The sequence below is a fragment of the Aquarana catesbeiana genome, linkage group LG05 (assembly GCF_042186555.1).
Source record: "Aquarana catesbeiana isolate 2022-GZ linkage group LG05, ASM4218655v1, whole genome shotgun sequence".
NCBI classification, from domain to species: domain Eukaryota; kingdom Metazoa; phylum Chordata; class Amphibia; order Anura; family Ranidae; genus Aquarana; species Aquarana catesbeiana.
In genome coordinates this window covers 174,961,086-174,983,949 of record NC_133328.1, presented here as the reverse complement: position 1 = coordinate 174,983,949, position 22,864 = coordinate 174,961,086, and the positions used below count along the sequence as shown (strand labels likewise).

General features: G+C 41.5%; 1 protein-coding gene across 4 annotated transcripts in view; it reads right to left on the bottom strand.

The window, feature by feature from the left end:
- Positions 1 to 22,864, bottom strand: part of LOC141144572 (acyl-CoA dehydrogenase family member 11-like) — a 276,817-nt gene that overhangs the window by 147,982 nt on the left and 105,971 nt on the right. For 2 of the 4 annotated variants that reach the window (XM_073630368.1, XM_073630365.1), the window contains exon 2: positions 7,446 to 7,768. The exons of the other annotated variants lie outside the window; for them this stretch is intronic. In XM_073630368.1, coding sequence (XP_073486469.1) covers positions 7,446 to 7,585 — 140 coding nt within the window. In that variant the 5' untranslated portion in view covers positions 7,586 to 7,768. The remainder of the gene's footprint in view (positions 1 to 7,445; positions 7,769 to 22,864) is intronic. 4 annotated transcript variants of the gene reach the window in all.

The following is a 22,864-nucleotide window of genomic DNA, read 5'->3' as shown; positions in this document are numbered from 1 at the left end:
CCTCCATCGTCTTGCGGTGTACTCCCCTCTAGCCCAAGATTTAAAAGCGTCCCACACTACTAGGGGGCTGGCAGAGTCTGTATTCTGTTACAAATAATTACCAAGTGCCTCCGGGAAAGAGTCCTGAATCTTGGGGTCTGCGATCAAATACTTGGACAACCGCCAAACCCTCTGGCGCACCACCAGGGACATCTGAACTACAAAAGCTACTGGAGCATGGTCCGAGACACCCCTGGAAAGAATCTCAGCAGAGACCACCCCCCGCAGGAGAGTTTGGGAGGCAAAAAACAGTTCTATGCGGGAAAATGTCCTAAATGCTGAGAGCTCATGGTTACCATCCTCTCTATGGAGTCAGTGCCTCCATCCATGCGGTAGTATCCTTGGGATTTGTAGAGGAATCTCATAGTTTCACCGTCCACCACCTGCAGGTTTTCTGGAAACAAGATGCTGTATTTAATACCCTTTGCCCACATAGCAGCATCAAAGGAGCCGCGCTGCCTCTGGGTCTCCATAGTGTAATCCGAGAACAGCAGGAGCTTAGCATTACGATAGGGCAGCTCCCTCGCTACCCGAACGGCTCTGAGCAATTCATCCCGGTCACGAAAATTAAGCAGCCAGAGAATGAAGGTGCGGGGTGGCAGGTCTAGGCCGCACCCGGTAAGCTCTCTCCACTGTGAAATATGGGGATAGCTGGGCCGCAGGGAGAAGGGTGCGTAACAGTTCCTCTGTGAAGGTAGCAGGACTCCGGCCCTCCACTCCCTCGGGGAGCCCCACGATCCAGAGATTTTTCCGTGGGCTGCGATTTTCCACATCCTCAGCCCTTTATTCTAGGGCTCTGACCCTGGACTGCAGGGCCTGGATAGAAAGAGTGGTCAGTCACCTTATCCCTGACACGTTTCTCTGCGGTCGCTAGTCGGGTACGGATTTTATCAAGATCTTGGTGAATCAGTCCCACATCCAGCTGAACCGCCTCAATCTTAGAGCTTAAAGCCGTCTGGCAGGTGTTAATCACCGCCATCAGCTCTGGGATGCCGGGCAGTGTGGAGTCAGCAACCTCCTCATGGTCTGTCTGCGACACCATATTGCAATGACGCGCCAAAGGCCCCGAGGCACAGGATATGGGGCTAGTTTCTAGTGACTCGCACGGGGGGAACCTCAGCTTCTTGGCCTTCTTTTGGCGCCCAGAGGATTTAGGAGGCATCCAGAATCCACAGATTCCCCCAGAGGAACAATCCCATCCAGGAACGGATAGCAGCACGGATCTCACTCCAGAAGAGCACTTAAAAAGCATGTCTGCTGATTAAGTAGGCAAATTGGCTTGGCTGAGAGCCAGGCCTGTGTTGAATCTGGGTCAGGGATTAATGGTTTAGGGAGGCTGGATGACTCATTCAGACAGCTCTTCTGGTGCCTCTCCCTGTTTTCTGGAACCTTTCAAAAAGGGGTTGTAAGGGGGCAGGCCACTTTATAAATAGAAATGAGTTACGCCAGCAAGGGCAGTTGGGTGAAAGATAGAGTGCTGAGGAGGCTTTCGGTGGCCCTAGTCTGGGGGGTGACCTCGGGCCTGGGGCTATGGTGCTGGAAGAGTCCCCCTACAACACACAGGGGAAATGCTTCCTGGAGGCACGGGAGCAAGGAAAGAGGACAGTGGGAGCAGGTCAGCACGTCTGGGGATCTCCTTAGAGTTAAATGGGTGGGCTGGTGGGTGTCAGTATGTGGAGAGTTAGCCTGAAGGGCTAGTGAGAGGGGCAGCTGCAGCCAGGCAGGTTGGCAGTTCCTGAGGAGGTGGTGCTGGGATCAGTAACCCCAGAGAGAAAGTGCTGGGTAAGTGTGAGCTGCGTCACCCTATCTTCAAGTTTGGGGCTGCGAGCACCTGCCTGTAATGGGCCTTTGCTACAAAATTACTACAGGGTGACACAGCTGGGTTCTGTAAGCAAGTGTGTGATAGGAGGAAGAAGAGGAGCTGTATATAGGAAGAGTTGTCCCTGAAGTTGTTCTGAAGTCAAGTGGGCATCCCATAACCTCCCATCCCTATCCAAGGTACTCTATATCCCTCAATTGAAAAAAAAAAAAGTCACAGACTGTTCTGTGACTCCGAGTGCCTGTGGAAATTCGGTGGCTGGCTGTGCAGCTTGGGGAATCCCATTCTACTTGTAGCTCCTAAGGGGGTGCGCTACACAAGTTTCATAAACAAACAAAAATATTGCTTTTTGATAAACAGAAATGCAACTTTAAAATATATAAAAAAAAATGTAAACTATTACCTGAATATATTACCAACAATAAATATTAACCACTTGGCGAGCATCTAACTATAAATATACCTCATTACCTTAACAATGAATAGCAGGGGTTATGGCAGCTAGCTGTCATAACTCCTGTGTATTTACAGTAGGCCATGAGAGAGGTGCCCCCCCTCCCGCCGTTTCCTGAGTTTACTGGAGCCATCGGTAATCTGGGAACTGATCCGTGCGGCAGATGGCTAGGCAGCAAGATAGCCCCCACTCGGCTCTATGCCCTTGGAGTACCGGAGCAATATCTGATGTCACTTCTGCCTCTCGGGCTTAAAGAGATTTTTTTTTTCCCTTAAAAAGGCAGAGTGTAATTTTTCTTCTTGCTTTTAAAAAGGTAAAATGAGAGATCAGGGGTCTTTTTGACCCCAGATCTCTCAAAGAGGACCTGACATGCTTATTTCTATTACAAGGGATGTTTGCATTTCTTGTAATAGGAATGAAAGTGATAACAAAAATAATTATATATATATATATATATATATATATATATATATATATATATATATATATATATATATATATATATATATATATATATATACATATACATATACATACATACACACACACACACACACACACACACACACACACACACACACACGCACACATACATACATATACAGTGGGGACTGAAAGTATTCAGACCCCCTTACATTTTTCACTTTGTTATATTGCAGCGATTTGCTAAAATCATTTAAGTTCATTTTTTTTCCTCATTAATGTACACACAGCACCCCATATTGACAGAAAAACACAGAATTGTTGAAATGAAGGTGTAGAACCATCTCAAGGATGATCAGAAGAAATGGACAGCAACTGAGTTAAATAGAATTTAGAATAAATCTGCAAAAATGTCAACAATTCTGTGTTTTTCTGTCAATATGGGGTGCTGTGTGTACATTAATGAGGAAAAAAATTAACTTAAATGATTTTAGCAAATGGCTGCAATATAACAGAGTGAAATGTGTGTGTGTGTATGTATTATATATATATATATATATATATATATATGTTTGGGGGTTGCAAGTTATTTTTTTTTAGCAAAAAATACAGATTTTTACTTGTAAACAACAAATGTCAGAAAAGGCCAGGATCAGCAAGTGGTTAAGAAAAAAATTAAAGAAAAGCCTGTTTCTTAATTTCTTCTTCTTTCAGCAGCTTAGTAGATGCCCCCACTTATTCTTATGTCGTAGTGCAATACATGTTTAAACTTTAAAGGGTAACTCCACTTTTGTGGGGGGGTAAAACATAGCGAATAAAAAAAAAAATAATAATAATATAGCATATACTATTGTGACACTAGTCACATTGTAAATGAATGTTATTAAAAATTACCCTTCCTTCTTAATCTGCAGCGCTGTAATTCTCTGTATAATGCAATGTAATATGGCTACCTGGAGGCATTCTGTACACAGATGGTGTACAGAACAGCCACCAGATATGTAATTTTCTGCTTATGTGATTGGCTCATGGATATTCCCAAAAGTCTGCACTAAGATACAAGTCAGATTTTTGGCATCCCCTGCAACAAAAATTTTGCATCTAAAGGGATACAGACCCTGCAACTTCCCTCATTGGAGCCTTGAAGGTGACTGATAATTGTAAAGACACTCCCATGCAGATTCACTGAGCACAAGCGGCAGCCCGTCAGCATGTGATTAGAGCCAGAGGCTCTAATAGACTTCAAAAATGGTGGGCTTGGGGTGCAGAGAATTACGCTCCAAGCCCACCCAGTTGTGTGACAATAGCGAATGAATATTCGCTATTGTCACACTGATCCTCCTCCCAGCCAATCAGGAAGTGGGTCGATTGGCTGAAAGGACAGGCGATCCTGTAGGATGCCTAGGAGGAGGGAGGGAGGAGACACATGGCGGAAGCCGCCGTGATGCAGAGGAGAAGGAGATGCTGCCCGTAGGAGCGCTGCCCGCAACCTAGATGGGGTAAGTGTGGGGCTGGATGACCGACTGACCGGTCGCTGGATGACCACCTGACTCCACCAGCCACCACTGCTGAGCACATGGATACAAACTTCTATTTCTTCAGATTAACAAAAAGGTAGAAATCTGCAACAAAGTGCATTAAAAATTCTTGCAATGCACATAGATCACCCAGAGGGGAATGTGTTTTTCTCAACAAATGTGGCGTTACTCTTCAACTACTTGCCTACTAGCCATTTTTACCCCCTTCCTGCTCATGACAATTTTCAGCTTTTAGCACTGTCACACTTTGAATGACAAATTGCGCAGACTAAATAATGTGCAAATATATCTATACCACTAATATAATCCAAAAAACATAAATTCAAACATCCAAAAACAGATAAATGGCTCTTTAAAACCTTGTGCAAAAAACAATTTCCTCTGTGCAAAAATGTTCCTCTGTAAAGAATATACTGTGCAGATCCGCAATATTGTGATACAAAATAATCCTTAAACTTCATTTAATTTCACCGTGCATAGTCCTTTTCACTCACAATGTGCCACATCCACCGTTCAATATATACCCTCACCCTAATACAGTAGATTATAAGCCTTTAAGACTTTTCCTTAGCCTTATATATCGATCCTTGCTGGATTACTTGTCAGCATGCCCCACACTTCTCAATCTGTATACACCGATCCCTGGCTTGATAGCTCAATATGGTTATACAAAATAATAAGGATATGCAATAGTGCTTTACCGTTTTAAAACCTTTTTGTTAATAAAACACGTGTCAAATGAACACTCACATTAACATCCTGAATGTACAGCGTGACAGTGGTCAGGATCATACCTCCCAACTTTTTGAGATGGGAATGAGGGACACTTATTAGCAAAAGTATGTTAGTATAGGACATGCCCCCTTAAAGGAGAATTATACAAAAAAGTATTAGTTAAACCCACAAGTTCTTTTTCTACCACTACTATTCCTTTATATTGGCTTCTGAAACTTATAAATGCAGTCATTTAGAAAGTGGATGAAAGGTTTAGCACTGGGAAACACTTTTTAAAAGATAAAAAGTGCATTTTATATACAACTATATAGATCAGACCAAAATGAGGGACAAGTGGAGGAGGAAAGAGGGACAGAGGGACTTTGTTCCAAATCAGGGACAATCCCTCCAAATCAGGGACAGTTGGGAGCTATGGTCAGGATGGTTATTGCTGCCTGTTCTGCAGTAGCGACAATACACTGTCCTACAGCTCTCGTAATCTTGTCTGCGTCAGCCTCTCTGGTCCCTCCTACATGTTTCGTCACACCTCGTGACTTCCTCAGGGAGATATGATAGGCTGACGCTATTCCAATCATATATATATAGTCCCGGAATCCACAATTTTCTCATAGCCCATTATAGGTGCGGTCACCATTTTCCCTTGGTTTGTTTACATCTGCGGCTCCACCATACTCTTTTAGCTTAAACGTCACCATTTTGTTGTGGATCATTGCCATATATCCCTATATTCATATTCTAACATTGAGCCATGATATTATCATCCTATATAGCCTGTAATATTTCTATCTATCTACCTTTCTAGATTTATATATATTGAATATTAAAAATACATTTAAAAATAAAAATAGAGTAAAGGAAAGGGAAAGGATTGATAGAAACTTGCATCTCTCAGCCATTACAGCTGCCCGATAGAGTCAGGGGCTTGGACTTTAACAGACCGGCGGAGCTCCAAGAAAAGCAAAAGTTCAGGTGGGAAAACGTCTCTTCCTCACATTTTCATTTAGTTTTCGTTTGTTGATGAAAAGTGGAATTAATTTTTGTCAAATTTTTGACTAATTGACTTAAAGTGGCTGTAAAGGCACAAGGTTTTTTTACCTTCATGCATTTTAAAAGAGAACTTCTGTGTGCAGCAGCCCCCTCTAATACTTACCTGAGCCCCTTCTGGATCCAGCGATGTCTACGAGAGCCTTGCCTTTACAGGGACTCGCACTGTTAATTGGCTTTTGGCAGCAGCGGGAGCCATTGGCTCCCGCTGCTGTCAGTAACAGCTAGTGAGTCAATCAGGAGGGGGTGGGCCCAAGCCACGACTCTGTGTGTGAATGGACACAGAGCCATGGCTCGGGAGCATGCCTGCTTGGGGGCACCTGGCAGGAGGGAGGAGCCAGGAGCACCAGCATGGGACTCGAGAAGAGCAGAATCAGGGCTGCTCTGTGCAAAACCACTGCACAGAGCAAGTAAGTATAACATTTTTGTTATTAAAAAAAAAAAAAAGTTTTAATATCACTTTAATTTGGATTTTCTGTTCCTTTCCTTTTTGTCACTGAAAACATGCAACTGAAAAGAAAGCTATGACGAATATATTTTCGTCAACTAAATTAACACTCGAATGAGAGGGATAAAGATTTCCTGGAGGACAGAATGAGGGGAATGAAGAGTTGCTGGAAGGCAGAATGAGGAGGATGAAGAGTTGCTGGAAGGCAGAATGAGGAGGATGAAGAGTTGCTGGAAGGCAGATTGAGGGGGGCAAAGAATTGCTGGAAGGCAGAATGAGGGGGTGAAGAATTTCTGGAGGACTGAATGTGGGAATAAAAAATTGCTGGAGGACAGAATGAGGGGGATGAAGAATTGCTGGGGGGCAGAATGTGAACATTGCTGGAAGACACAGGGTGTGTATGATTCAGGGCCAGTTCACACCACATGAAGTCCAGTGCGTTTTTGTTCTGCATCAAAAACGCATGGAAAGCAAGTCATATGGTTTCCAATGGCATAGTTCATACCAGTGCAGTCAGTTCCAGCTTTTCAGTTCCAGAAAGAAAAAAAAGTAGAACATGCTGCATTTTTCCTGCACTGAACATGGTAAAACACATCAAACGCACTGAAACGCATCAAAAATGTATCAAAAAGCACTGGACCCTTGTATAGTGAGGAAAAAAAAAACAGGAAAGGAAGAAATAAAGCACCTGGAATGCATCCAGAAATGCATCAAAAAATATGCATGCAGAAACGCATCTGGAGTGCGTTTTTGTGGCGTGAACCGGCCCTAGTTCTTGAAGGACTTCATTGAGGGGAGGGGGGGGTGAAATACTGTATTCTGGTGATCTCAAGCTTCTCTGTTAATGAACTGACACACTTATGTGCAGAATTTGCCCCATTCTATGACAGACTGGTCAGTCCTGGGGTACAAGGAGCAGGTCCTTACACCCCCCCTCTTACTTACCTGTACTGCCTGATGGTGAGGGCTTCCCCTGGTCTGGAGCTGAAGCCTGGCAGGTGGGTGCTCAGGTATTCATCCAATCTCTGCTCATCAAAGCTGTGTTCATCTCTCACTTCACTGGTGTCAACCTCCAGCTCTGCCATCTCACTCCTCAACTAAGTTTAAGGTAAAGTCCTCTTCTGAACACGCTTATTGTAACTCTTTAACAACTTCTGGAGCAAAGAAACAATTTCCGTTTTCTCTGGAATAAATGCATAGTCAGTATGGCTAAGACCACTTACAGATGGAAGGAACAGGTTCCACAAGCCTTCATATTTAGCCAATACCTAGAGGCAGAATAAAGACAATTGTTGTTGGTATCAGGTATCTGTTACTGGCCTGAAGTTGCATAACAAGAATGTACAGTACTTACATCAAAATAGAAACCATCCATCTGTGAAATATTTGGTTAGTCAGTGTCGCAATGTAATCTTCAATGTCTCACATGCTATATAAGGGAAAATTGTTATCAAATACTTACTGTAATTTTCTTTTCCTTGCCCATCCTCACGTCAGCACACAATGGGTTAATACCTCCTCCAGAGCCCCACATGACCACCTGTATCTAACTGAATATATAGACAGTCCCTCCCTAACTAGGATGTTTGATAACTTAGCCTGCGACAGGCCACTAGGGAGGGAGTCGTGTGCTGATGTGAGGATGGGCCAGGAAAGGAAAATTACAGTAAGTATTTCATAACAATTTTCCCTTTTCCTGGCCCACCTCCCATCAGCACACAATGGGATACATCAAAGCTGATATAGGGCGGGAGAGAACAAACGAAGAGAGACACTGACAATCAAAGAAAGCATTGATCTCTCTTGTCCGAAACTTGCTGGTCACAAATTAGCTTGTTAAGGTTAAATAAAGGCACCAGACACAAGCTAGCCTTTACCTATATCTTCCAAGCAATCCTGGCATAATTGCCTCAAAGGCTGCCACCCCTCTCCTCAAATAGGCTTGCAATTGTTGCAGAAAAGCATACTTTCTGCATGCCAATCACCCTGGTAGCCATACCTCCCAACTTTGAGATGGGAATGAGGGACACCTATCAGCAGAAGTATGCAGGCATAAGATACACTCTTCGCCCCGCCCCCTTAAAAGGAGATTTTTACACCACTACTATTCCTTTATATTGGCTTTTGGAATTTACAAATGCAGCAATTTAGAAACTGGATAAGAAGGTCCAGTGCTGGAAAACACTTTTTGATAGATAAAACGTGCATTTTACAAACATCTATATAGATCAGATCAAAATGAAGGAGGAATGAGGGTCATTGTTCTAAATCGGACAGTCCCTTGAAATCACGGACAGTTGGGAGCTATGCTGGTAACCCAAGAGTGGATGACTCTTGAGGGCCTGATGGCTAAGTGAAAAGATTGTACACTTTCCTCTTTTGACCAAGTACACTGTTAATAATTCGACCATGTGTAAGAAAACTGAAGTCTTCCTGCTGTGCACCAAGTGACTGCCGTGTGAAACTTGGAGGGACTACTTCCAAGTTTTTCTGGAAACTGGATACCACTTTAAAATTGAACTTTGGAGATAGACGTTGTATCCCTATCTCTGGTAAAAGGAACAGAAAAATAGACACCAAAGGGCCCTTGCAGGAAAGTGTTGCAATCTTTAGCATCCTTCTGTCTGAAGTAGTTGCTGTCAGGAGAACTAGTTTTACCGTGAGGTACTTCAATGGAAATTAAACCTATTGGAGCAACAGGTGCTCTCAGATTCAAGTCCAAGTCCCACAGAGGGAACAATGATTTCCCTCAAGGTCATGTATGGATTGTCATCTGGAAGAAGCATCTGGTCACTGGCTCTTGCATCCATCTGCAGCCTGTGAAAAGATAAAGTAGAGATCTGTACCTCAACAGGAGTTGTATGCCAGACCAACCTCTAGCGCTGACTGTAAAATGTCAAGGATGTTGGCTAGAGCAGGAAACGCAGGAGAGAAAGCTTTCGCTGAGCAAACAAAACAAACCTCTTTCATATCCTCTCCTATGTATTGTTCATAGAGGATCTTCTGGTCACCAAGGTCTGAACAACCTCAGATGAGAATCCCCACACCTCTAGTGTAGCCTATTCCATAGCCAGGCTATTAAAAGTAGTCTCATTGGATTGGGTGCTGTTACTGACCTTGCCATGAAAGATTTCATTCGACCAAAGACAAAGATCAGACAGAAAATTCCATGGCACTGTGAACGTATCTTGTATGTCGGAGTCTTTGCATAGGTATCCTGTTGCAAATATCAAAAGCTGCATGTTCAGTGAAGTCTCCCTGAGAACTAATGCCGGGATGCCCCATAGGGCCAATATTGGTATGAGGCACTTGTAGAAAAAATATTCTACCTAACTAAACCAATAATTAGATTTTGCTTCCCTGGCAAGAAGGCTAACCTTAACCAAGTGGTTCCTATTTGCAAGATGTAACAAGAAAAGACTTTTGGTGTCCTCTTGTCAGGCAATGCAGGCTACTTCAGTCTTGTTGTCAACCTTACTCAGCCCCCTGGAAGATCCTGAAAGGCTTGCAATGCTAGAAAAGACTTCCTTCCTTTCAAGATACCTGGGGAGTCTGCGTTTTAAAAGCGTTCCAATGGCCTTGCACATTCTCTTGGTGTATATAAACACATTTGATGCCTTCAAACTGAAACAGGCCAGAAGGCTCCTGCCTTAAGTACTAGAAAAACTGGGGAGAAAGGCCCACAAATGATTCTATATTTCCGGCATCACTGGCATGATGGCCTTGTAGCAGTATGAAAATCTTGCAAACATTTTTTCTATTCTGAGATCTGTTGAACATAAATTAAATGAATAAATTAAATGTCAACTTTGGAATTCTCCATTGTACTCCCACCTGTCCTCTGGACCCTCCAGGCTGCAACCATCAATTTCACTCAGGCCCCCTGGTCCCAACTGGAAAACACTGGTTGGACGCAAAAGACTTTCCAGCCATCTTAGCAGCTTGCTCTGGACTTGATTTCATGTTGAAAGTATCTTTGAGACATCTCCACTGTGATCTGTTAACTCTGCATCCTGTCCTATAAGGTTTGGCTCCCTGCACCTTCTGAAGTTCAGTAGGCTTGAGTGAAGGATGATCTTACTAGTCTGTGGCCACCGTCCAGAGACTTTTCCTCCTGTCCTTCGCTTTATTGCATTGTTCAGTGTTTGGCCAAACAATAACCTCCCATTATAGGAAATGTCAAAGGCTTGTGTAGAAATTCCGCCTGCCCTCCAGTGGCATAACCATAATGCTCTCATAGCAGTGACTGAGTGCACTAGTGCTTGCAATAGGTCTACCAAAAGCATCAACCAAAAATCAGTTGCTAGATTTAACTCTTTCTGGAAACTATGTCAAGTCTTGTAGTTTCCTGTGTTGAATGCAATACCATTTCTGAAGTTTATATAGCGAATTTAACTCTGTTGCTGATTGGCAGGCAAAATCTATCACTGTTTAGATTCTGTGTAAGTCTGATGGCCAGATTGCCACAATTACTATGTTCCAGATGTGTTTCTGCATGAGTGTTTTTGATGCATTCTCAATGCGTTTTGCCACTTTCCAGATGTGTTCCATACAGAAACAAAGTAATTGGAATCAAAGTTAGACACTGTCCATGTGTTCTTGATGCAGAATAGAAACGCACTGGACTGCATCTGGTGTGAACAAGTCTATTTTCTCATCCATAGGATCCGTGAAGACAACCGAGTTATAAAAAGGCAGACACACTTGCCGTCCCAGACACTAGAGGGCAGCATCCACCCCTGGGAGGGCAGGGCATAAACCTACATCAGCCATCCTATTTGGATAAAGTTCAGAGAACCTGTTACTGTAAATTGGTCTTCCGACGAGGTCGCGGTCATCCATCAACAAGTGATTTAGGCTCTTCCATTATGGGAAAAGACCATCTTCCATCATGAGTGATTTACGAGAAAAAGGAATGCTGCTCACCAAGCCTCCAGATCCTAATTGTAACTCCCGCCCTGCTGTGAATTTTCAGGTGCTGGCTCTGCACAAGTCTGTAGAGATAAGGAAATCCTGGACTGCCACGCTCCGTGAAAAAGGCATCTTTATTGAAAAAATGATATAAAATCAAACATGACAGTCAAGTGAGAGGTGGACAAAAACAGGGACAAATGGCGTTTCACATCGTTTGATGCTTACTCATAGCTAAATTAGTCAAGGGCCAATGGTGCAAATAAGAAGGAAATTAAAAAATCGAACCACCAATGAGAATAGATGATTTGATAAGAATATCTTTTGCACGATTGGAGCTTGAAATCCCAAGAAATAAGGAACACCTGTGGGGCGGGAAACAGACACTGGTATGAAAATACTAAAATACTAAAAGCATTTGGAAATTAGTGTCATGAATAGAGATACAAAGTGTAAACATAGCCCAACATGATGCACATATATAAATGAGATTAAAACTGAAACAACAAATAAAAGCACAAAAGCTCTGAAACATATAAAGTAGAAACATAAGGCTGAATAGAAAGAACGAAGAAAAAGCAGCAATCTAATTAGGTATGAGGGATCCCTCTGTGACAGGCACACATGATAATATGTAGTAATATAGGAATGGAAAGAATGGCCATTGAGGGTAATATGAAATATCGGCCAAACAACAATGTGAAGCCCGTCACAGAGACCTCCGCATAAACAATACTAATAACAAAAGTGTCTTTGTCTCTCAATCACCATAAAACTCTGGTATTATAGTAAAATCGTCCACTTAAGAAAATGTGGCTAAATACACTGTAGCTAAAAAAAAAAAAAAAATACACTGTAGCTAAAAAACTTTCATGACCAAAAAGCGTGTTGTATTGAAAAAACAAAAAAAAGAAGAATATTAAAGTCCAAAATCTTGGACTATAAATACAATATAACGTGAATCAAAACTACAACATGTAAAGGGGAATCGAATGTCAAGCCATCAGTGTACAGGAAAAATTTAAATTATACTTTCTAACAATAGAATAGTATTAACGGCGCTTGCATTAAACATTCATTCCTGCTGGTTGTTAATCATTTAAGTGCTATGGATTTCCCTTGCTGTTATACCAGTGCAGTGCGCCTAACCTCCTGGAGACTGCAGCATACAGCACTGGGAGTACTGAATCCTCGAGTGAACTAAGTGCTATTACACAATGCAATTAAAAATTGGAATGCAAAAGACTTGCACTGAGAATGTCATAAAATCCTGTACAGGTAAAATAACAAATACAAAAGTTAAATGAAAGTTCTGACAGTCTGAAATACAACTATATCATATGCAATGTCCAGCTCATGTGCAGCATAAAGGATGCATGTCCCAGGGGAAAAAACTGGAGCTCGAGTGTGTTGTAAACAGTGGTGACAAGGGCTTTGAAACTGACTCCAATAGTGGACCTTGAAAGTTATGAACCTCCACCGTATCACCTCGTGATTTATCCCTTTGGTATAAAGGCTTACCAGAAATCTGGATAAAAAGGGCCCGTCATCTCCTCAAGTCTGGCACTGCACTCTGGAACTGCTACTGGTCGTATTCGGTTTAACTCCCAGAGATTCAATAAGCATCAGGGTATCATGGAAAACAATAGGGGAGACTTTCCATAGTATAACATTATTTAACCAATAAAAACAATAACAAAAGTTCCCCCCGTCAAGAGATATGCTTACAGTGTTTAAAAGAAAATAAAGCCTGTCACACCCATTTGCGTGTGCTCACCGCTGGTCGGAATGTTGGCGTTCCGCCCACGTCGATGAGTCCCGGGATGAGGCTATAGTGTGTGAGGCTGTAGGGTCGTGTGGTCATGCTCTGACGCGTTTCGTCACTACGTCTTCAGAGGGCGTGGCCACGCAACACGACTCTACTTCTTAAATAAGACACTAGGCGGACTCCATCAGAGACATCATCTCGAGCGTCATCAGCTGAGGTACCACCTATTTGTTGACAGACGGAGGCTAAAGCTCAGCGTCCCATCCATCCATGGTAATTTTTGCCACATTAATCCAAGAGTAAACAATCATGCTTATAGAATTCACTCCCCAGTATGTGGCGTAAGCGAACAATGGCAAAGAATGGTACAACGTTAAGAGACATTTGCGGCAGTTAGGTTAAAAGTATTTGTCCGTAATTCATACCAAAGTTAAAAAGTGAAATAAAATTTGCCTTCTTGCTGGCAATGTTAACATATACCACCGTTATTCACAACATATGAAAAATATATGTGAAAAAGTGGCCTTCTTACTGGCAATATTAACAAATATCTCAGGGCTTCTCTATAGTATTAACATGTCTTTTATATAGGCATAACCTCAAATCATAGGTATATAACCTTAGTTAGGTCTCGACACTAGCATCATAGTGATCGATATATGCTATAAGAGTAAGAAAGAATAAAAATTATGTGATATATAAAAAAACATATACATATACATTATATATATATTATATATATAAATAAAATTAAATAAAATAACGTGCCATTTCCTAATTACTGCCTCATTTTTACACGAATTCCATTACTGGTCACTGTTTTTATGGGGGAGGGGACATTAGGCTTCCCTCCTATGTTCTCTCACGGTGACCATTCATATTAGGACATACTGACACTAAGCCTCGGTTCACACCAGAGGCGGCACGACTTGCAGGTCGCCTCACCGAGGCGATCTGCACACGACTGCCCGGGTGACTTGCAAAACGACTTCTGTATAGAAGTCTATGCAAGTCGCCCCAAGTCACCCCCAAAGTCGTACAGGAACCTTTCCTAAGTCGGAGCGACTTGCGTCACTCCGATTAGAACGGTTCCATTGTACTGAATGGGACGCTACTACCTAGGTCGCCTGACAAGTCGTCCTAGTGTGAACCGAGCCTTAGAGTTTCTTATGTAAACTGTAAAAGGTAATATATACTGTAGCTAGAGTACCTAGCTAGAGTACCTATTAAACAGGAATGGTAAACCACTTATAGGGGGTAGAACCTCTGGGAATTGAATGATGGAAAAGCCCGAATGGAATGCAATAGCCTAACTTGCCATTAGTAATTGCTAATGAGGCAGTTTAGGTCAAGTTCAATGTTCAGGCCATGAGGGCTGAGCGTATTAGTAGAGTATATCCATAAAGATTCTCGGGAAATTTCCCTCACCATACTCGCACCCCTCCAATTGGGATGGATCTTATCAATGCCCCAAAATTTCAGGCCTATCGGGTTTCTATTATGCTTCTGTCTGAAGTGTAGAGATACACTATGTTCTTTATAGCCTATAAGGATGTTATAGATGTGTTCTTAGACTCTTTTGCCAACCTTCTCTTTGTGCGTCCTATATACATCAAGCCGCACGGACATTCTAGGGCATATACAACATGTGTTGACATGCATGTGATAAATTCTTTTATTTGGAATTGTTTACCATTCACAGTTGATGTGAATGAATTGAGACCCCTCAAATGAGTACTAACTTGTTGACATGCCTTGCATTTTCTGCAGGCGTAAAAACCCGCCTGATCCCAGAACATTTTAATTTTACTGGGTGGGTCAAGCACTTTTTTGACCACTTGATCCCCGAAGGAGCTAGTTTTCCTATATATAAAAGGTGGGTTGGTTGGCAGAATATTTCCCAATACTTTATCCATGCATAAGATGTTCCAATGTTTTTTGATAATATTTTCAATTTCGCGGTATTGTTCATGGTAATTGCTTATAAAGCCCCATTCATGCCTCTGATCTTGTGGTTTAGCTACTGGGGCTAAGTAAGAATCTTGTGTGGATCTACCCACTTCTTCAATCATTTTTGTCAGCTGATGCGGTTTATACCCTTTTTCCACAAATCGCATTTTTAGTAATTCGGCTTGGGTAGCATAGTCGCTATCGAAGGTGCAATTGCGACGTATACGGGTGAATTGTCCCTTAGGGATATTCTGTATCCATCGTTGGGTGATGTCCACTTTGTACCGGAATATAGCTGTTTTTTTACCCGTACTTTTGAAATATGCTTTTGTGTATAGTTGGTGTTCCCCTTTCATTACCATAATGTCCAGGTAGTGGATATGTTCTTGACTCCAGTTAAATTCCAATTTGATATTATTTGTGTTGCTGTTAAGCCATTGCGAGAATTGCTGTAAAGATGCTTCTGTGACTTGCCAAATCATAAACAGGTTGTCTATGTACCGTTGGTAGAAGATTAGTTCTCTTCTCCTGTTTTGATATACCCATTTGTCCTCCCATTCGCTCATAAATAAATTTGCCAAGCTTGGGGCGAACTTGGCGCCCATAGCTACTCCTGTTTTCTGGCTATAAAATTGGCCTGCATACCAAAAATAATTGTGTGATAAGCAATATTCTAAAATCATTAGCAAAAATGTCTTTTGTGTGAAGGATATATCCTGTCTTTTACTAAAGGCCCAATTGAGGGCCAAAATGGCATCTTCATGCTGGATTATTATATATAAGGACGCTACATCCGCTGTTACCAGGAATATTTGTGCGTCTTGCTGAAATGCGACTTCCTTTATTTTCTGTATAAAGGTTGTGGTATCTTTTAGGTACGCTTCGGCTTAGGCTTCGTAGAGCTAACACTAGATTGTAAAAAATGATCAAGGTATTCACCTACTCGTGCTGTAACTGAATTTATGCCATTGACTATAGGCCTAGCCGGAGGCTTCTCTGGATCGTTGTGGATTTTGGGGACTGTATATATTGTGGGTATTCTATTGTAGCTGGGGCACAGATATAGTTTTTCTTTTTTTGTTATAATTCGCTTATAGAAGCCATAATCCATTAGGTTGAATAGGTCCTCTCTGTACTTGGTGGTGGGGTCCTTATCCAGTAGTTGGTAGGTGTTTTCATCTTGTAGCATATTAAGGAGTTGTGAGTGGTAGTAGGTCTTATCCATAACCACCACCGCCCCTCCTTTGTCTGCTGAGCGGATTATGATATCTTTCCTATTTTCTAGGGCTTTGATGTTTGTTTACACTCTGGTACCATTGATTGTACAGAAAAAATTGTTGTTATCGGACCCTTATTTCCTTGGTTTAGAATATATTCTAAAGATTGGGGCAACATGGAAAGAATTCTTTGACTGGAAGACAAAAGAGGAAATTTTATAACGGGGTTGAATTCAAAAGAGCGATATGAAAGTTGTGAGCGAGTATATAGTGAGACTCAAAGTTTCACCCCCCTCGCTGCAACCATGTTAATGATCGCATACAGAAAGAATACAGGGAAAATGAACATAGCCACGAAAAGAGGATTTAATAATGCCCGAAGAGGCAATGTAGAGATTTTGAGCGGATGATAGTTGAGACCAAACGTCTCCCCTGTCCACTACAAACAAACTCTTGACTGCATTTGGGGAAAGAAAGAAAAAACCAAAACAATATAGGTACTTCAAGGGCGTCATATGATGAATATCATAGTGAATTCATGAGTATTTTCCAGTATAATTCTCAATTCTCGTGTCATGCAATATTGCAACACGTATACACAGGCCATCAGATGCTTATGAATGTTTGGGGAGACAGCGATTAGGAATATGAAAAACATATGTAGAGAAACTTGATACTAAGGATAGTGTGATACTACTACCACTATAAAACAGCAATTAGGAATATAAAAAACATATGTAGAGAAATTTGATACTAAAAATAGTGTGACACTACTACCGCTACAAAGATAGTGGTGGGACAAAAATAGGCGGGGATTATTTATTGATAGAAATGGGAAACATCCCATTCAAAATTGAGTCCCAAGGGACATCTGGTATTTGAAATAAAGATCCACCAAACTTCCCATTTGCATAGGATATTAAACTTGTCCCCACCTCTAGGTGGTTTCACTATTTTGTCAATGCCTTGGATAACAAGACTAGAGGTATCCTTCTGATGGACTGTGTTCCAATGTCGTGCAACATTTGTGGCATGATCTTTCTCTATGTCATAGAGGCAATCTTTAAGTCTACGGGTTGTTCTATCTACGTATTGTAAAGAGCAAGTAGTGCAAGTGATGGCGTATATAATGTAAGGTGTGTTACAATTATTGAGAGAGCGTATCTTGTGAAATTTCATCGATGTGGACGTGATGGTATCACCTCCCTTTATGAAAGGGCAGTAGGCACAACCTCACCCACCACATTTGAAGGTTCCCTGAAAGGACAACCAATTGGCTGAAGTGTGTCGACTTGAAAAAAGACTAGGTGACAAGAGACTACCGAGGGACGGGGCTTTTCTAAACACAGTACGGATACCTTTCGCCAAAATCTGGGAGTACACTGGATCATGGGACAATACTGGAAGATACTTGATTACAATCTTTTTTATATTTTGTGGAATTCAGAGCTGTAAGGGGTACAAAATGTGGGAATAAAATTAGAATAATTGGTGCTCCGATATTTGGCAGGTTTTTCCCTAAGTAATTTATGGTGTGGTACTGCTTTAGTGATAGACAACCCTCTATTAACAATGGATTTAGCCTCTTTCCTCAAACCTAGAAGACATAAGTGCAGCTTCACGCTCAAAGTCCGTTTGTTTGCTGCAAAGTCTCCTAAGTCTAAGAAATTGGCCCACAGGGATACTGTTAATAGTGTGCCCTGGATGGCTGGAATCAGCCCATAAGAATGTGTTGCTTGCACTGGGCTTCCTATATAAATTTGAGATCATTTCAATGTTATCCCCTCTCAGCAAAACGTCTAAAAACTCTATGAATTTGGTATCATGTTTCTCTGTGAATCTCAGATTGAGTGTATTGTCGTTCATGTATTCTAACCATAGTTTCATATCAATATTTGGATCAGAAACGATGAACAGAAGGTCATCTATATATCTGCAGTAGAATACGGTGTCCATTCAACGGGGACTATCAGTCCCAAAAATGCGGAGCCTCTCCCACCATCCTATGTATAAATTAGCCAAAGAGGGTGAGAATTTAGCGCCCATGGAGGCTCCGCATTCTTGGAGGTAATAGTCCCGGTCGAACATGAAAAAATTGTGAGTCAATAGGTACTCTAGACGCATGATGATAAATTCCTGTAGAATCAAAGAAAATTGTCCCGACTTATTAAGGAAAAACTATACAGCCTGCAAATCTAAAGCATGTGGGATTGAAGAATATAAATTACAGACATCAAAAGTGATCCAACAAAAAGCTAATCCCATAGAAGTTGCTTAGTGTCACGAAGGTATCCTGGTAACTCAGTGACCAGCTGTTGCAACTGCTGATCCACCCATTGTCCCAAGCGCTCATTGAGCGAACCGATGCCCGCTACAATGGGTCTACCTGTTAAAGGTGTAAGCCCCTTGTGTAGTTTGGGAAGATGGTGGAAAATGGGCATTACAGGGAAAGCAGGAATAAGCATTTCTTTGTCTTTAGTTGTGAAAATACCCATGGAGACAGCTCTGTCCAAAAGGGCCGATAGCTCCCCTTTAAATGAGCCAGTGGGATCACCCCTGAGTCTATGATAAGTTGTCTGATCTGATAGTTGTCGCAAAGCTTCCTCCTTGCATGAGGAGGCATCTAATACCACCACCGCTCCACCCTTGTCTGCATTCTTTATAACTATAGACGAATCTTTCTGTAAAATGTCAAGAGAGGATCTCTCACCAGCTGAGAGATTGTCATTTGTGCTGTTAGAAATATTCTTCGCTAAGTGTGACAAATCTCTCTCAACCATTTTTTGATACAAGTCCATATCCTTTCCTCTTGAGCTAATTGGATAAAAGTCTGATCTGATCTTAAATGACACTGGATTATGGTTAGCATTGTCATCAGCTGTATTACGATGTGAATCGGCTGCTAGATCAGATAGATCAGTGTCCAGACATCAATAAAAAGTTTTGGAGAAAGGATCAACTCACCATCTGACGATAGATCTGGGGGTGAAGTAAGTTGCGCATCCTCACAATCAGAAAAACAATGCTTTTGTAGTGCCAGGGTACGTGCCAATCTGTTGACATCCAGGATAGTCCCGAATAGATCAAAGTGATTAGAGGGACAAAAACGTAAGCCTCTAGACAGGAGAGAGATATCTGTGCTGGATAGAGGACGAGCTGATAAATTCACAACATTTAAACTCACAGTTGTTTCCAGCCTCGTAATTGATAACGATTGACGTTTGATTCTTTTATGTCTTTTTCCTTCTCTCCTCGTTTTCCTCTTTTTTTTCTCCTTTTCTTGTTGCGGCCACGTCCGCCTTGGTTTAAAGCCGTTGTGTTGATATTGGGTGTATGATCAATAATGGGGCTATTATCTGAGGAGGAATCGGATCCCGTGGCTGCTAGTGTATCACAGACCAGCTCACCTTCGGTATCCGAGAAGCTGACCCGTTTCTTAGTGGTTACTTTTCGGGGACGATGTGGATGAAAGACGGGCTTCTTCCATATGTAGAAATTATTGGTATCGTAATCCAATTGGTCTCCAGTGCATTTATCTTTTTTAGTAGACACACACCTCTTTCAAGTTTATCAAGCTTTTTGTTGAGCTGACCATCCAATTCGTTATAACCAGGCATATTCTGTTGTTCCATGAGGTTCTTTTGAATGAGGGCCATTTCGCTTTGTACCCGATCTAATTGCTTTTGTTTGGAATCAAAATTTTGTCTTCCAGTCAAATAATTCTTTCCATGTCGCTCCAATCTTTAGAATATGTTCTAAACCGAGGAAATAAGGGTCCGATAACAATTTTTTCTGTACACTGATGGCTTGACATTCAATTCCCCTTTACATGTTGTAGCTTTGATTCACATTATATTTATAGTCCAAGATTTTGGACTTTAATATTCTTCTATTTTTTGTTTTTTCAAAACAACATGCTTTTTGGTCACAAAAGTTTTTTAGCTATAGTGTATTTTTGTACCACAACAACACATTTTCTTAAGTGGACGATTTTACTATACTACCAGCATTTTATGGTGATTGAGAGACAAAGACACTTTTGTTATTGGTATTGTTTATGCGGAGGTCTCTGTGACGGGCTTCACATTGTTGTTTGGCCGATATTTCATATTACCCTCAATGGCCATTCTTTCCATTCCTATATTACTACATATTATCGTGTGTGCCTGTCACAGAGGGATCCCTCATACCTAATTAGATTCCTGCTTTTTCTTGGTTCTTTCTATTCAGCCTTATGTTTCTACTTTATATGTTTCAGAGCTTTTGTGCTTTTATTTGTTGTTGTTTCAGTATAATCTCATTTATATATGTGCATCATGTTGGGCTATGTTTACACTTTGTATCTCTATTCATGACACTAATTTCCAAATGCTTTTAGTATTTTCGTACCAGTGTCTGTTTCCAGCCCCACAGGTGTTCCTTATTTCTTGGGATTTCAAGCTCCAATTGTGCAAAAGATATTCTTATCAAATCATCTATTCTCATTGGTGGTTCGATTTTTTATTCCCTTTTTATTTGCACCATTGGCCCTTGACTAATTTAGCTATGAGTAAGCATCAAAGGATGTGAAACGCGTTAGAAATTTGTCCCTGTTTTTGTCCACCTCTCACTTGACTGTCATGTTGGATTTTATATAATTTTTTCAATAAAGATGCCTTTTTCACTGAGTGCGGCAGTCCAGGATTTCCTTATCTCAGGAGCGCTTTTAGGCTCTGCCATTGTGGGAAAAAGACCATCCTTCATGAAGGAGCGATTTACGCTCTATCGTTATGGGTGTTCCTTGTGGCGTGGATATTTGCAGCATACTTTCTGCTATAGCCGCCTTAATAGGGCTTAGAATTTTGCAGAACCACATCACTGTGAGGCAACCTGTGCAATTTAATTTCTCTGCCACTGCAGATGGCATGCAGGCCCCAAAAAGCACCCTGATCTTGGCAAGGCATCTTCTATCATGCTGGTATAAATGCATGTACCAATCTCCTGGACCCTGTCCCTTCACAGGGTAAGTGGAAACAACTCCTTTAGAGTGTATTGACCACATGTTTACCACTTCAGCCCCGGAAGGTTTTACCCCCTTCCTGACCAGAGCACTTTTTACAATTCGGCACTGCGTTGCTTTAACTGCTAATTGCGCGGTCATGCAATGCTGTACCCAAACGAAATTTGCGTCCTTTTCTTCCCACAAATAGAGCTTTCTTTTGATGGTATTTGATCACCTCTGCCATTTTTATTTTTTGCGCTATAAACGGAAAAAGACCGAAAATTTTGAAAAAAAATGATATTTTCTACTTTTTGTTATAAAAAAAATCCAATAAACTCAATTTTAGTCATACATTTAGGCCAAAATGTATTCGGCCACATGTCTTTGGTAAAAAAAATGTCAATAAGCGTATATTTATTGGTTTGCGCAAAAGTTATAGCGTCTACAAAATAGGGTACATTTTCTGGAATTTGCACAGCTTTTAGTTTATGACTGCCTATGTCATTTCTTGAGGTGCTAAAATGGCAGGGCAGTACAAAACCCCCCCAAATGACCCCATTTTGGAAAGTAGACACCCCAAGGAAATTGCTGAGAGGCATGTTGAGCCCATTGAATATTTATTTTTTTTGTCCCAAGTGATTGAATAATGACAAAAAAAAAAAAAAATTTACAAAAAGTTGTCACTAAATGATATATTGCTCACACAGGCCATGGGCATATGTGGAATTGCACCCCAAAATACATTCAGCTGCTTCTCCTGAGTACGGGGATACCAAATGTGTGGGACTTTTTGGGAGCCTAGCCGCGTACGGGGCCCCAAAAACCAAGCACCGCCTTCAGGATTTCTAAGGGCATAAATTTTTTATTTCACTCCTCGCTGCCTATCACAGTTTTGAAGGCCATAAAATGCCATGATGGCACAAACCCCCCCCAAATGACCCCATTTTGGAAAGTAGACACCCCAAGCTATTTGCTAAGAGGCATGGTGAGTATTTTGCAGCTCTCATTTGTTTTTGAAAATGAAGAAAGACCAGAAAAATTTTTTTTTTTTCTTTTTTCAATTTTCAAAACTTTGTGACAAAAAGTGAGGTCTGCAAAATACTCACTATACCTCTCAGCAAATAGCTTTGGGTGTCTACTTTCCAAAATGGGGTCATTTGGGGGGGTTTTGTGCCACCTGGGCATTCCATGGCCTCCGAAACTGTGATAGGCAGTGAAGAGTGAATTCAAAAATTTACGCCCTTAGAAAGCCTGAAGGCGGTGCTTGGTTTTCGGGGTCCCGTGCGCGGCTAGGCTCCCAAAAAGTCTCACACATGTGGTATCCCCGTACTCAGGAGAAGCAACAGAATTTATTTTGGGGTGTAATTTCACATATTCCCATGGCATGTTTGAGCAATATATCATTTAGTGACAACTTTGTGCAAAAAAAAAAAAAAAAAAAAAAAAATTTGTCTCTTTCCTGCAACTTGTGTCACAATATAAAATATTCCATGGACTCGACATGCCTCTCAGCAAATAGCTTGGGGTGTCTACTTTC